The sequence below is a fragment of the Harpegnathos saltator genome, unplaced genomic scaffold (assembly GCF_003227715.2).
Source record: "Harpegnathos saltator strain DR-91 unplaced genomic scaffold, Hsal_v8.6 scaffold667, whole genome shotgun sequence".
NCBI classification, from domain to species: Eukaryota; Metazoa; Arthropoda; class Insecta; order Hymenoptera; family Formicidae; genus Harpegnathos; species Harpegnathos saltator.
In genome coordinates, this window is record NW_020230501.1 from 42785 (window position 1) to 57813 (window position 15029).

A 15029-nucleotide genomic window follows, 5' to 3' on the forward strand; every position below is an offset into this window, starting at 1 on the left:
GATGAGGATCCGTGCCAAACGCAAAAAGAGCCTGCTTCAGCATTAGGAGTTACCCGCCAAGCCATTTCCAAGCGATTGCATGCGTTGGGAATGATTCAAAAACAAGGAACTTGGGTTCCTTATGATTTGAAGCCAAGAGACGTTGAGCGTCGTTTTTTCGCATGTGAACAACTGCTCCAGCGGCAAAAAAGGAAGGGTTTTCTTCATCGCATCGTTACGGGTGATGAAAAATGGATTCATTACAGCAACCCAAAGAGAACAAAATCATGGGGACTGCCCGGTCATGCTTCTACGTCGTCGGCTCGGCCGAATATTCACGCTGCGAAGGTTTTGCTGTGTATTTGGTGGGACCAGGGCGGTGTTATTTATTATGAGCTGTTGAAACCGAACGAAACCATCACTGGGGAACGGTATCGAACTCAATTGATGCGATTGAGCCGAGCACTGCGCGAAAAGCGGCCACAATACGAGCAGAGGCACGAAAAAGTGATTCTACAGCATGACAACGCTCGGCCTCACGTTGTCAAACCCGTTAAAACCTACTTAGAAACGCTCAAATGGGAAGTCCTACCCCACCCGCCATATTCCCCAGATATTGCGCCGTCCGATTATTACTTGTTCCGTTCGATGGCACATGGTCTGGCCAATCAGCAGTTCCGCTCATATGAAGACATCTCAAAATGGCTTGATTCGTGGATAGCTTCAAAAGACGAACACTTCTACCGTGACGGTATTCGAGCTCTGCCAGAAAGATGGGAAAAAGTTGTCGCTAGCGATGGGCAATATTTTGAATAATTCATTTGTAACCATTTTTTCACAATAAAGTTGCATTTTCATAAAAAAAAACAGCGAGAACTTAGTTGCGCACCTAATAAGAAAAAACTGCAAGATTTTAGACAGAAATTAGGATTATTAATTGACGTTGTAAAGCCAAGTGTTGGCAGTACGAACGATGGAAATACCGCCAGAAAATGTTTCGCAAATCCTTCAATAACAGCACAAATTACAGGACTAGATGAAAACGTAATACGGAAGTTCGCGATCTTGTTGCAAGCTATTGCATCTAACCGAACATGTAATTCAGAAAAATTTGATTGCTTCGCTAAAGATTTGGCAAAACTTGTAATCGATAAGTACGGATGGTATTACATGTCACCTACGGTTCATAAGATTTTGATTCATGGTAGAGATAATAAAATACGCAATTATTTCAGTAGGTTAATTATCGGAAGAAGCACTCGAAGCTAGACACAAGGAATTTAAAAAATATCGTTTGCAACATACTAGGAAAATTAACAAAAAAGCAACAAACGAAGATATAATGCATCATTTGTTGCTAATATCAGATCCTCTTATTTCTAATTTAAGAAATAATCTTCCAGAAGTAAGGGATTTGTTTGAAAAAGAAAATTATAATACTAATGATAATTCTGATATTATATAAATATACAATAAAACTTATTAAAAATATTACAAAATGTAAATATATATGAAAATATAAAAAAACAATAATAAAATAAAAAAACAAAAAACAAAAATAAAAATAAACTTAATATTGGGTATGGGAATAAGTTTTAATCGTTTTTTATGTAGACAAGAAACATAGTTTGAATATGAAAATATTAAATGATTTTATTCAAAATATTTTCCATCTCGAGCGACAACCTTCGCCCATCTTTCGGGCAATAAACGGATTCCTCGAGTGAAGAATTCTATTTCTTTCGAGGCGATCCAGTCGTCGACCCATTTTTGTATGCTGTCATATAAGGGGAAGCGCTCTCTAGTAAGTGCCGATTGCATCGACCGGAACAAATGATAGTCTGAAGGGGCAATGTCTGGTGAATACGGCGGGTGGAGTAGGACCTCCCATTTCATCCCTTCTAGATATGTCCGGACGGGTTGACCAACATGTGGCCTAGCGTTGTCGTGCTGCAAAACCAGCTTCTCGTGTCTATTGCGCCATTCCAGCCGTTTTTCTTGAATAGTTTGCATCAAACGCAATAGTTGAAGTCGGTAACGTTGGGAATTGATAGTTTCGGACGGTTTCAGCAGCTCACAGTAGACTACATCCCGCATATCCCACCAGATACAGAGCATGACTTTTGATCCGTGAATATTGCGCTTTGGCGTTAATGGACCTGGTTCACCTGGCTTCCACCATGCTAGTTTGCGTTTAGGATTGTGGTAGTAAATCCATTTTTCATCGCCAGTGATGATCCAATGCAAAAAACTCTTTCTTTCTTGTCGTTGAAGCAACATTTCGCACGTGACCAAGCGCCTTTCAATGTCCCTTTCCTTAAACTCGTGTGGTACCTAATTTCCTGCCTTCTGAACCATTCCCAGCGCATGTGTAACGCCCGTGCCTCTGGGTTCGCTTTTTTTATCGATCCGGCCCCGCGTCGCGATCGTTGGCAGCGAGTCGCGCGCAGAAGTTTTATTAGGAGGTGATCTTGGTGAATAATCGAAGTCGGTTGGTGTTGGTAGACAGTGACGCTTTATTTTATTGTTTTGCCACGCAATGACCGCGTGTTATTTGCGCGAGGTTTCCACTGTTTGGGTGCCGTCTCAACGCGCGACGTTGTTTCGCTTCGGCTCGTCGTCGCTGCGAACGGCCGTATTCCCGTGACGGTTGTTCGGTTAGATGCGTGATTGTCGACTCGTCATTAGTAAATATTTTAATACGTAGAATGTACAGTTGATGGGAAAGAAAACTCGCGGGCGGTCGCAGAGATAGAGATTTCGTTTCTTCGTGTGATTTTTGCTAACGGGAGAGGTTCGCAATGCCTTACGGCGAGATCCCCTGGTCCCATTAGCCGCGGTCGTTAGTCGATTTTCCGAAGTCGGTTCCTATAGGAAGTAGAGAGTAATAAACAAAAATATAGTTATGAGAGCGTTCCGGAAAACACACCGGAGCAACGGCAAACTCGCCGCTCGATCTCTATATCGCCAAGACGGCACAAACGAGGATAGTTCCGGAAAACACACCGGAGCAACGGCAAACTCGCTGTTCGATCTTTATATCGCAAAGACGGCACAAACGAAGATTGTTCCGGAGAACGCACCGGAGTAACGGCAAACTAGCCGTTCGATCTTTATATCGCAGACGGCACACACGAAGATCGTTCCAGAGAACACACCGGAGTAACGGCAAACTCGCCGCCCGATCTTCATATCGTAAAGACGACACAAACGAAGATCGTTGCGAAGAACACACCAGAGTAACGGCAAACTCGCCGCTCGGTCTTTATATCGCAAAGACGACACAAAAGAGAAACGTTCCGGAGAACACACCGGAGTAACGGCAAACACGCCGTTCGATCTTTATATCGCAAAGAGGACACAAAAGAGAAACGTTCCGGAGAACACACCGGAGAAACGGCAAACACGCCGCCCGATCTTTATATTGTAAAGACGACACAAACGAAGATCGTTGCGAAGAACACACCGGAGTAACGGCAAACTCGCCGCTCGGTCTTTATATCGCAAAGACGACACAAAAGAGAAACGTTCCGGAGAACACACCGGAGAAACGGCAAACTCGCCATTCGATCTTTATATCGCAGACGGCACAAAGAGAATCGTTCCGGAGAACGCACCGGAGTAACAGCAAACTCGCCGTTCGATCTCTATATCGCAAAGAACGGGAAGCAATCGCGGATGCCGATGGCTATGGCCTGGTAGATTACTTACTCGGAACTTTCGATCTTTTGGAGGCGCTCTGCAGATTCGCTGACGATTCTTCCTAGACGGTGGATCACTTCAAACTCTTCAAAGACTCTCCAAAGACTGTTCGAAGACTATCCCAAGACTGTCCCCTTGTCAAAACTACCGGGATTATATACCCGTCTGCTCTCGTTTTCGGTTCCTTTCGTTAATTAATCCGATTTTGATGGGGATGAATCGTGATTATGCGGTGTTAGCCGAGGATCGTCTCGGCGGCGCCGCGAGTTCGGCTCGGCGGCCAATCGCTCCCGAACATGGCTGCCGGGTCTTCGGCTAGGCTCGGGTGAGCGCTTAGTAAGGCGCGGTGACAGCGCGGGGTCGGGGGGTGCGCGCTCAGCTGACTGCCGCGTGATGTTCAGCGGCAGTCAAAGTAACGATATAGTCCCTTTGATGTATCGTTACATTACCCCCCTCCCTTTTTTTATGACGCTAATTGGTCGGCTACCGTTCTTATTAGCCGATGCGGTTAGCGTACCGCAGCCATCCCTGCCGGTTGAACCGCAGGCTCCATCGTCCTCCGGGGGTGCAGAGGCGGTATTTCCGGGACACATTCACCGCAAAGTACGGAACGTGCCACAGCTCTTCGGTTGGCAGGAGGATAGGTACCGGTGGTGGCAGCGCGGTTCCTTGCATCGGCAGCTAGATGATAGGCTGGACCTCGACTTGTGGCGTTGGCGGGACCCTTACCACGCGGACCTTCCCGTTAAATGGCTCGTCGAGTGGTATGGAGGGCCCGGCCTACACGATAGACATTGCTCTCGGTCCGTCATTGTCGAGCGATGGCATACTGCGTACCGTAGTTGGTGGCGTGATGGTAGACTCGTCCAACGTAATGACGGGGATGGTCAGCTCCGGTGTGGCTGGTTCGGTTGGTGGGTCGGCAGGTAGTTCACTGATCCCGCGTTGGCCGGCGATAGTGGCTCTACGGGCCAGGCCGACTAGCCCTGGAGGCGCCGGTCGGATCTTAGGACCTTTCGTGGGCCGTCCGGTATTCCCGGGTAGTCGCTGTGGTGGCTGGTTTCGCCTTCTGGCTTCCGGTTTGTGGACGGTTCCTTGTTTGCCCGGTTCCGGCTTGCTGGAGCGCGACATCGGCTCCCCGTGTGGTTAGGAAAGTGACGCTAAAGGCGGTGATTCGCTGGTCGAGGTCGGCAATGATCCTACGATCGGCGTACGGCTGCTGTCGCTGGATGTGCTTGGAGCGTCCGTGGTGCCGCTGCCCGTGGTTGATGTTGGGTCGGTGTAGGCGGTTTCGGCGGTCTGCGCCACGCGTTGCCATACTCGGGCAGCGTCGTCGTCCGTTCGTAGCAGAATCTCGGCGAGTTCCTCGATATAATTATCTAGCTCCATGTCTGGATATCAACTTTCGGTGGGCTGTGTTCCTTCAGCTTTTATAATCTTCTGTCGGCTGCTGATTCTTTGTTCGGTAAGACACGTCGGTATTCTCGTGACTTGCTTTGTGCAACTTGTTACTGTGGTCGTGATACTGTTGATTTCCTTGCCTTTGTTGTCGGAGAAAAGGCGCAAGTCGTGCACGTGAACGTTGCGGTAATATTTACCTTGTTCATCTCTTAAATCAATCGATATCGGGAGAATGAATTCTCTTCACTATCAACGGACTGATATATTTTAGTGCAAGTTTCGCATTGAATGCTTTCGTCTTATTGGATTGAGGGTGTTCCTTTTTCCAGACGATGTCTCCCAGCTGTGGGCGCCAAGCTCTTCTGCGTAAGTTAAAGTGGGGCTCTTGCCTTTAAAAAGCTTGAGCGAGATGCACTTTGACCAGCTCGTAGGTTTTTGTCAGGATTTTGGTCGTTGGCGGCGGGGCGAGCGGTACGCTTCCCCGGTCTTCGAGATGTGCCCGGGCTAGTTCTCGTCCGTAATTGAGGAAGGCCGAGCTGAATCCTGTAGTGTCGTGTCGGGCGGTGTTATAGGCGAAGCGTAAGGCAGGTAAATTCTCATCCCATTGTCGGTGTTGCTTGTCCACGTGTAACGATACATCCAAGGGATTATATCGTTACACTGACTGCCGCTGAACATCACGCGGCAGTCAGCTGAGCGTGCACCCCCCGACCCCGCGCTGTCACCGCGCCTTACTAAGCGCTCACCCGAGCCTAGCAGAAGACCCGGCAGCCATGTTCGGGAGCGATTGGCCGCCGAGCCGAACTCGCAGCGCCGCCGAGACGATCCTAGGCTAACACCGCATAATCACGATTCATCCTGATCAAAATCGGATTAATTAACGAAAGGAACCGAAAACGAGAGCAGACGGGTATATAATCCCGGTAGTTTTGACAAGGGGACAATCTTGGGATAGTCTTCGAACAGTCTTTGCAGAGTCTTCGAAGAGTTTGAAGCGATCCACCGTCTAGGAAGAATCGTCAGCGAATCTGCAGAGCGCCTCCAGAAGATCGAAAGTTCCGAGTAAGTAATCTACCAGGCCGTAGCCATCGGCATCCGCGATTGCTTCCCGTTCTTTGCGATATAGAGATCGAACGGCGAGTTTGCCGATATTCCGGTGTGTTCTCCGGAACGATTTTCGTGTGTGCCGTCTTTGGGATATAAAGATCGAGCGGCGTGTTTGCCGTTTCTCTGGTGTGTTCTTCGAAACGATCTTCGTTTTTGCCGTCTTTACGATATAGAAATCGAACGGCAAGTTTGCCGTTACTCTGGTGCGTTCTCCGGAACGAACTTCGTTTGTGCCGTCTTTACGATATAAAGATAGAGCGGCGAGTTTGCCGTTACTCCGGTGTGTTTTCCGGAACGATTCTCTGTTGTGCCGTCCTCGCGATAGAGAAATCGAACGGCGAGTTTGCCGTTGCTCCGGTGTGTTTTCCGGAACAATCCTCGTTTGTGCCGTCTTGGCGATATAGAGATCGAGCGGCGAGTTTGCCGTTGCTCCAGTGTTTTCCGGAACGTTCTCATAACTATTTTTTGTTTCTTGCTCTCTACTTCCTATAGGACTCGGAGCAAGTAAGGATACCGGGGCAGAAAGAATCATCGGCCACATCCACCGATCGTCCGGCGCGGCCGCCGGCCCGGAGTAATCCCCATCGGAAAAGCGCATCGTGACTTCCAAAGAAATCGACGGACGGCCGCGGCTAATAGGACCAGAGGATCAAGCCATAAGGCATTGCGAACCTCTCCCGTCATCGCAAATCACGCGAAGAAACGGAGCGAGTAATTACGGCGTGGCGAAAAACCAGTGCAAGCCTTACGCTCGACGCACGACCTACCTATTGTGCGCGCACCACAAGCGATAACGCGGCTCGACGCGACGCGTTTTCGTGTGCTTTCTTCTGTAGAACGACAGTCGGACGAGACGCGGCATTTAAAGCCGACTAAAGTCTGCGACAACGCCCGCGCGAAATCCCTAACTCTGCCAACGCCCGCGAGTGTTCTTTTCCATCAACTGTGCATTACATGTATTAAAATAATTACTACTGACGAGTCGACAGTCATGCATTAAACCGAACCACCGTCACGTGAATACGGTCGTTCGCAGCGACGACGAGCCGAAACGAAACAACGTCGCGCTTTGAGGCGGTACCCAAACAGTGGGGAACCTCGCGCAAATAACGCGGCCATTACGTGCTGAAACGATAAAATAAAGCGTCACTGTCTACAAACACCGACCGACTTCGATTATTCACCAAGATCACCTTCTCCTAATAAAACTTCTGCGCGCGACTCGCTGCCAACGATCGCGACGCGGGGCCGGATCGATAAAGAAAAGCGAACCTGGAGGCTCGGGCGTTACACACTGGGCTATCATGGTTTTTATCGTGCGGTTGGTTCGTTCAACGGGATTGCACTGTGGTGTATAGATTGGTGTGGTGCAGTGGCGGATCCCGAAGTCCTTGCATAATTTGGCGAAATATTCGGACAGAAATTGCGGGCCGTTGTCCGAGATTATCGTGGTTGGGCACCCACGTCGGTATATGATAGCATCGAGGATACTAGCTACGATGGCTGGGCCGGTGGCCTGTCGTTGTGCCTTCGTCTCCACTTCGTGAATCGATCTTGCATGGTTAAGAGCAATATATGACCTTGCCGAGAGCGTGGCAGTGGCCCTACTAGATCGATTGCAACTTGTTCCCAGGGCCGACTCACATGCGTAGCATGCAAAAGCCCCGGGGGTTTTTGCTGGTCCGTCTTGTGTGCCCAGCAGATTTTGCACTCGCGTACGTATTTGGCAATGTCGCGGGCCATACCGGGCGAATCGTATTGTTTAGTGCTCGGGTAATGGTCTTTGAGATGCCGAGATGCCCCGCTGCTGGATCGTCATGCATTCGGGTTAACACGGCCGGGCGTTGATCTGTAGGGAGGCATCTCTTCCACTGAGCCGCAGCTGGAAGTTCCCGGAAGTTCAGGCTGTGTAAGAGGTGGCGGTAGACGGTGTTGTCTCGTATTAGATAGTCGGGGTGGCCGGCCGGATCCCTGCGTATCTGTTCCTTCAAGTTCGAGTACCAGGGGCAGGTTGGTCTCGTAGCCACGGCGGCTATCTCTGGTTCGCGTGACAGTGCGTCGGCTACCTGGTTGCTAGCTCCGCGACGATATCGGATCTCGAAGTCATATTGCTGTAGCTCGAATTTCCATCGTCCCAATCAGCCTGATGGTGATTCGATCATCTGCAACCATTTTAGTGATTGGTGATCGGTCAGCACGGTGAATCGGTAACCCTCCACATATTCGCGCATTCGACGGTTGCCTCACACTACGGCCAGACACTCCAATTCGGTGGCACTGTAATTTTTCTCGGCGTTGTTGATCGTACGACTTGCATAAGCGACTACTTTTTCCCCCTCGGCGGTCTCTTGCGTTAATACCGCTCCCAAACCTGTTTGACTTGCGTCGGTCTAAAGTAAACGGTAAAGTAAACGGCTTTGTGAAGTCCGGGCAGGTCAGGACAGGCGTTGTGACGAGGGCGTTCTTGAGGTGCCGGAAGGCCTCGTCTTCCTCGCTGTTCCAACGCCATTTCTCCTTTTTAGTGAGGCGAGTGAGTGGGAGAGCTACGCGTGAGAAGTTCGGTACAAACCGGCGGTACCACGATGCAAGGCCCAGGAATTGCCGAACTTTCCTCATAGTAGTGGGCGTTGGCCATGTGGCTATTGCGCTGGTTTTTGCTGGGTCAGTGTGGATTCCCTCTTTATCGACGATGTGGCCCAAGTATTTTAAGCGGGGACAACAAAACTGACATTTCTCAATATTCAATCGTAAATGGGCGGCCCTCAGCCGTCGGAAGACTTCGCCCAAGTGCGCGAGATGTTCCTGAAACGTCTGGCTCAATATGATAATATCGTCCAGATATACGAGCACATTCGACTCCAGGTCAGGACCGAGAACGGTATCCACCAGTCGTTGGAAGGTGGCAGGAGCGGAGTTAAGGCCGAACGGTAAAACTTGGAATTGCATGAGCCCTCGCCCGGGCACGGTAAAAGCGGTGATGGCCTTACTTTTCGGTGTGAGAGGTACTTGCCAATACCCATTCCTTAGATCTAGTGTGGACAGGTATAGTGCTCCGCGCAGTTTAGCCAGCGTGGCGGTGATCTGCGGTAGTGGATAGGCGTCTTTCTCGGTGATCTCGTTAACTTTTCGGAAGTCGATACAGAATCGGTAATCGCAGTCCTTCTTCCTGACTAGGACGACGGGAGAGCTCCAGCCGCTGCGGGAGGGTTCGATGATTCCGTCGGCTTCCATTTTGTTTACTTCTTCGTCAATGATTTTCTGCATGGCAGGATTTCGAGGCCGGTATCGTTGCTTGATGGGCCGGACTCCTGGACGTAGGCGGATCTCATGACGAATGGCAGGGGTGGGTCCAGAGACGGCGTCAAAGCGTCTTAGTTCTTGCTGTAAAAATCTCTGCATTGCTCTTCCGCGTCTAGGTTCCGTGATATGCTGATTTCCTCGCGCACTTCGATCGGCGGGTCCTGGGACGCGGCAAGCGGTGGGGGCCGGAGAGTAAGTCCGAGGCGAGACCACAGGTCGACTCCGATGATTATTGGGGTCATTAGGTGAGCCATCACCGTGAATTGATGGCTGAGTTGTTGGTCCCCTATCCAGAACATCAGGTGAGTGCTTCCCTGAGTGGTCACTTGTGTTCCATTTGCCAGGATGATGCTCTTGACGGTTCCGCGCGGTTGGTTCTCGTCTCGTAGATACCTGGCGTCGACCAGAGATGTTTCGGCTCCAGAGTCAATTAGTGCCCGTAAAGGGCGATTCTGATAGTGCACGTTTATGAAGGGGCGCGGTGTGTATTCTATTGTCGGGGCCGGGGAACGTCCGCTCCGTCCTCGGTCATTTCGGTGTTTCCCGACATTGGATGGCAGTCCTTGGTAAGTACCCTATCTTTCCCGCAGCGTGAGCAGAATTTCCGGGCTGGTTGGTCGCAGCCTCGCCGCTGATGGCCGGGCTGTTTACAGCGCCAACAGCAGGCCTCACGGTCATAGGCCATCGTGGCCACAGTGGGACCATTTAAGCGGGGAGGCCTTCCTTGTGCGTGCTGTTGTAGTATCAGCTCCTTGTATCGTCGTGCCAAACAGCCGAGTTCGACGATGTTGGGGGCCTCATATGCCCCGAGGAACATCTTATATCCTAGGTCCATGTTTTCGTGCAATCGGCCGAGGGAGTTATCCATTTGTCCCCGCTACATCGGATCAACGTGAGTAGAGCGTTTTCGTACTCCCGGAATGTCTCGTGGGGCCGTTGCCGGCGTTCGGCTATTTGCCGTCGCATCTCGGCGCGATGCTGTGGCGGCAAATATTGTTCGCGGAAGGCCTGGCAGAAATCTTTCCATGTGTGCCAATTAGGCCGGTGATTGAGGTACCATAGTAGGGGTCTCCGTGAAGCATTTCGGGTATTCCCCAAAACAATTGTCGGGTCGTGAGCCCGTAGCATATCCGGAGCTCGTCAATGCGTTCCAGAAAATTGAGGGGATCTTTTCCTGTAAATTTGCAATCCTATTTATGTATCTCATGAATGGCTTCGGCGTCGGTGGGCGCCTTAGTGGCCAGGTCCCACCCGGGAATGTGCTCCTCCTCGGTACTGGCTGCATTTGGTACGCGGGGTAGGCTCAGCATCCGGCGCTCCGTGCTCTGTGTCACGAATAGACCGAGGTTTTCGGTGACAAAACGGCGGAGGCGTCTCCGCAGGTCCTCTATCGTGCCGCTCGTATCCAGTCCATACTGGCCAAGCCGGTGGCTAATTTTCGCCTTATTCAGTTCCTGGATCCAAGCCCGAAGTGCGCAATTCATTTTGGGTATGGATGACTCTCGATGTCTTCTGCACTCTTCCTCCTAATTGCCGGATCCTGGCAGGATCGCCATGTAACGCCCGTGCCTCCGGGTTCGCTTTTTTCATCGATCCAGTCCCGCGTCGCGATCGTTGGCAGCGAGTCGCGCGCAGAAGTTTTATTAGGAGAAGGTGATCTTGGTGAATAATCGAAGTCGGTTGGTGTTGGTAGACAGTGACGCTTTTATTTTATTGTTTTGCCACGCAATGACCGCGTGTTATTTGCGCGAGGTTTCCACTGTTTGGGTACCGTCTCAACGCGCGGCGTTGTTTCGCTTCGGCTCGTCGTCGCTGCGAACGACCATATTCCCGTGACGATGGTTCGGTTAGATGCGTGACTGTCGACTCGTCATTAGTAAATATTTTAGTACGTAGAATGTACAGTTGATGGGAAAGAAAACTCGCGGGCGGTGGCAGAGATAGAGATTTCGCGCGGGCGTTGTCGCAGACTTTAGTCAGCTTTAAATGCCGAGCTTTCGTCTCGTCTGACTGTCGTTGTACAGAAGAAACCGCGCAAAAACGTGTCGCGTCGAGCCGCGTTATCGCGTGTGGTGCGCTCACAATAGGCAAGCCGGGCGTCGAGCGTAAGGCTTGCGCTGGTTTTTTGCCGCGCCGTAATTACTCGCTTCGTTTCTTCGCGTGATTTTTGCTGATGAGAGTGGTTCGCAATGCCTTACGGCTAGATCCCCTGGTCCTATTAGCCGCGGTCGTTAGTCGATTTTCCGAAGTCGGTTCCTATAGGAAGTAGAGAGAAATAAACAAAAATATAGTTATGAGAGCGTTCCGGAAATCACACCGGAGTAACGGCAAACTCGCCGCTCGATCTCTATATCGCCAAGACGGCACAAACGAAGATCGTTCCGGAGAACGCACCGGAGTAACGGCAAACTCGCCATTCGATCTCTATATTGTTCTATATAAAGAACGGGAAGCAATCGCTGATGCCAATGGCTACGGCCTAGTAGATTACTTGCTCGGAACTTTCGAACTTCTGGAGGCGCTCTGCAGATTCGCTGACGATTCTTCCTAGACGGTGGATCGCTTCAGACTCTTCGAAGACTCTCCAAAGACTGTTCGAAGACTATCCCAAGACTGTCCCCTTGTCAAAACTACCGGGATTATATACCCGTCTGCTCTCGTCTTCCGTTCCTTTCGTTGATTAATCCGATTTTGATCGGGATTAATCGTGATTATGCGGTGTTAGCTGAGGATCGTCTCGGCGGCGCCGCGAGTTCAGCTCGGCGGCCGATCGCTCCCGAGCGTGGCTGCCGGGTCTTCGGCTAGGCTCGTGTAAGTGCTTAATAAGGCGCAGTGACAGCGCGGATGGGGGTTGCGCGCTCAGCTGACTGCCGCGTGATGTTCAGCGGCAGTCAGCGTAACGATAAATCCAAGGGGTTATATGTGGGCGTTTTCCAACGGTGGATCGATCAACATCTAATGCTGCAGACAATTCTTCAAGTGTCTGACATGGATCAATATCAGGCAATTCTCAAGTTCCTCATTTTGAAACTTTTTTGGGGCACCATCGCGTTCTTTGTCGTCGACATTGAAATCACCACTTTTGAAGCGTTGGAACCAATATTTGCAAGTTGACTCCGATAGAGCATAGTCGCCGTAAGCATCCACAGGCAAACGGCACGTTTCCGCAGCACTTTTCTTCAAAAGATAGTAGTGAAGATGAGCTTCCCGCAAATGCTGCTTTTTTGGAACAAATTCCGACATTTTCGATGCGATATGAATACTTGCTGTTTGCACTTCAAACAAAAGTCTTATACTGCGTATAACGGCTTACATATACACCTTTTATATCCATCTATCGAAAAGTTAGAAAAGAAGCAAGTGTGGGGACTTTGAGTTTTCCCCAACGCGCACGCATCCGCTTCGTGCAGCGTTACAGAACGCACAAGTCTCGTGCGCGAAAAAGCAACAGAAAGGGTGGTAACCGTTGGAAGCGCACACAGAGCACACACAGTCGCTAGTTCTTAGCCTCGATTTGTTCCCGTTTCTCTTGCCTGGTTCTGAAGGTGGCGCCCCAAAAAACGGAAGCTGTCTTCTTTCATGACGGTAGCCGTGGAGCGCCGCCGGGGACCCAGGTCATGGTGGACGCAGTCCGCGTCCACGTCGAGCCCAAGAATAAATATATGGGCCTGACGTTGGACAGCCGGTGGGATTTCGGGGCCCACTTCAGGGGCCTGGCCCCCCGGGTTCGGAAAGCAGATCTGGCCCATTTTTCTTTTTTTCTTTATAACGCAGGAGAAACCCATCATGGGTACCCCCTGCCCCTCACAGGGGCATAATCAAGGTTATGTGAGACTCTTACTCACTAACACTCCTGCGGGATGTCTACCAGTAGGACCGAGATGGGGGGAGTCAGAGAAACTGCGCCAGCATTCCCTCCCCGACACCCCGGCCCCAAGGCTAAAGAGAGCCCCACCGAAGTGCCGCGCCCCCAAGTCCTTCTCCGCGAGGAGAAGGTCTGGGCGCAGCGCCCCGATCGGTTGACCGATCGGGTTGGCCTTCCGGTTCTGCTTCCGGGAGAGATGGGACATGCCTACCCTCCCTACCCGCCCCCTCCCTAGAGTAGTTTCCCACTCCGTAAGGGGCGAAGGATTGAGGCCCTTTCCCAGAGGGTCCCTCACCTCCCTTTCCTACCTCTACCGACGCGTGGGGGAGAGCGGGCGGGTTTCATATCTCCCAGACGCCCTCCCCCGCGCGTCCGAAATCGAGCCCGAGGCGGCCGAGGGGGCGTCCTCGAGGTCGCTCCTCCTCGGCCGGCGCCACCTCGGGCCCGCTACCTACTCCCGGGGAGCGTCTCCTTCTCCCCTGTCGCACCCTATGGCGGGGGTTGGGACAGCGCTCCCACTGGGCGGCCTCCTTCTGGGACATGTCCCTGCAGAAGGAGACCGCCGCCCCCCATGTCTTCTCTCCCGCACATGGCCTGGACCGTGCGCGGGAGCGAGAGCTCCTCCACCCGGTATCCCACCGCTCGGGCCAGAACTCGGTGTTGCTGGCTCCACGCCTCGCATTCCGCGAGCGTGTGCCGCGCCAAGTCCACCGGCTCCGGGCAGTGGTGGCATCCGGTGGGTTCCTTCCGTATTAGGTGCAGATACCTTCCGAGGCAACCGTGCCCCGTTAGCACCTGCACCAAGTGGAAGGATAGTCCACGCCCCCGCCTGCCCACCATCTCTGGTAGGGAAGGACGGACAACTTCGGCCGTCTGGCGCCCGAATCCTCGCGGATCGGCCAAGTCGGTCGACCACTTGTCGAGGACCCGGGCACGGGCTTGGGTCTTCAGGGCCTTCAAATTCCTGACCGTTAGTCCCCCCTCCATTTCGCGGAGCTTCTTGATACGCCAATAGAGGAGGTATCTTTCCTCGGCTAGGAGCTCTACTGGGGTGGAGCCGGCCAGGGTGGTCGCCGCCATGTACGAGATAGTGCCGTACCCCCGGATCGTCTCATTAGCACCGACCGCGTAGCCTGACGCATCAGGTTTCTGTTGCAGCTGGTGGCTAAGAGTCGAGGCGTCCAGATGGGCGCCCCATACAGAGCGATCGAGAGCACGACACCCGTGTACAGGCGGCGAGCCCGCCATCTCGAGTCCCCCTGGGTCCGCATCAGGCCGACCAAAGCCGTGCCTGCCTTACGAACCCGAGAGGCCAGGTGCCTGAAATGTGGCCCGAATCCCCATTGGCTGTCCAGCGTCAAGCCCAGATATTTCATCGTAGGCTTGATGCGGACGCAGACACCATCCACCAGGACCCGGGCTCGCCGCGGCCCCCCCGACACCGACCATGAAACAACATGGCCTGGGTCTTCTGGGGGGCCACTTTGAGCCCGAGGTCGCTGATGGTCTACCACCGAGTGTAGAGCCGCCTCCACTCGGAGTCGAGCCTTTCACCAGCTCTTTCTCTCAGCCAGTACCAACGTGTCGTCTACGTAACAGACCATGCAGCAGCTGAGGGGGAGCGGAGAGCGCAATACCCGGTCGAACGCGATGTTCCATAGCAGGGGGCCCAAAA

At 52.2% G+C, this 15029-nt stretch overlaps 1 protein-coding gene across 1 annotated transcript; it reads right to left on the reverse strand.

Moving 5' to 3' along the window:
* Nucleotides 1–13843: 13843 nt before the first annotated feature.
* On the reverse strand, nucleotides 13844–14602 carry LOC105184113 (uncharacterized). The gene has a single exon (XM_011142667.1). The coding sequence runs from the start codon at nucleotides 14600–14602 to the stop codon at nucleotides 13844–13846; it is 759 nt and encodes a 252-aa protein (XP_011140969.1).
* Between the last annotated feature and the right edge of the window lie 427 nt (nucleotides 14603–15029).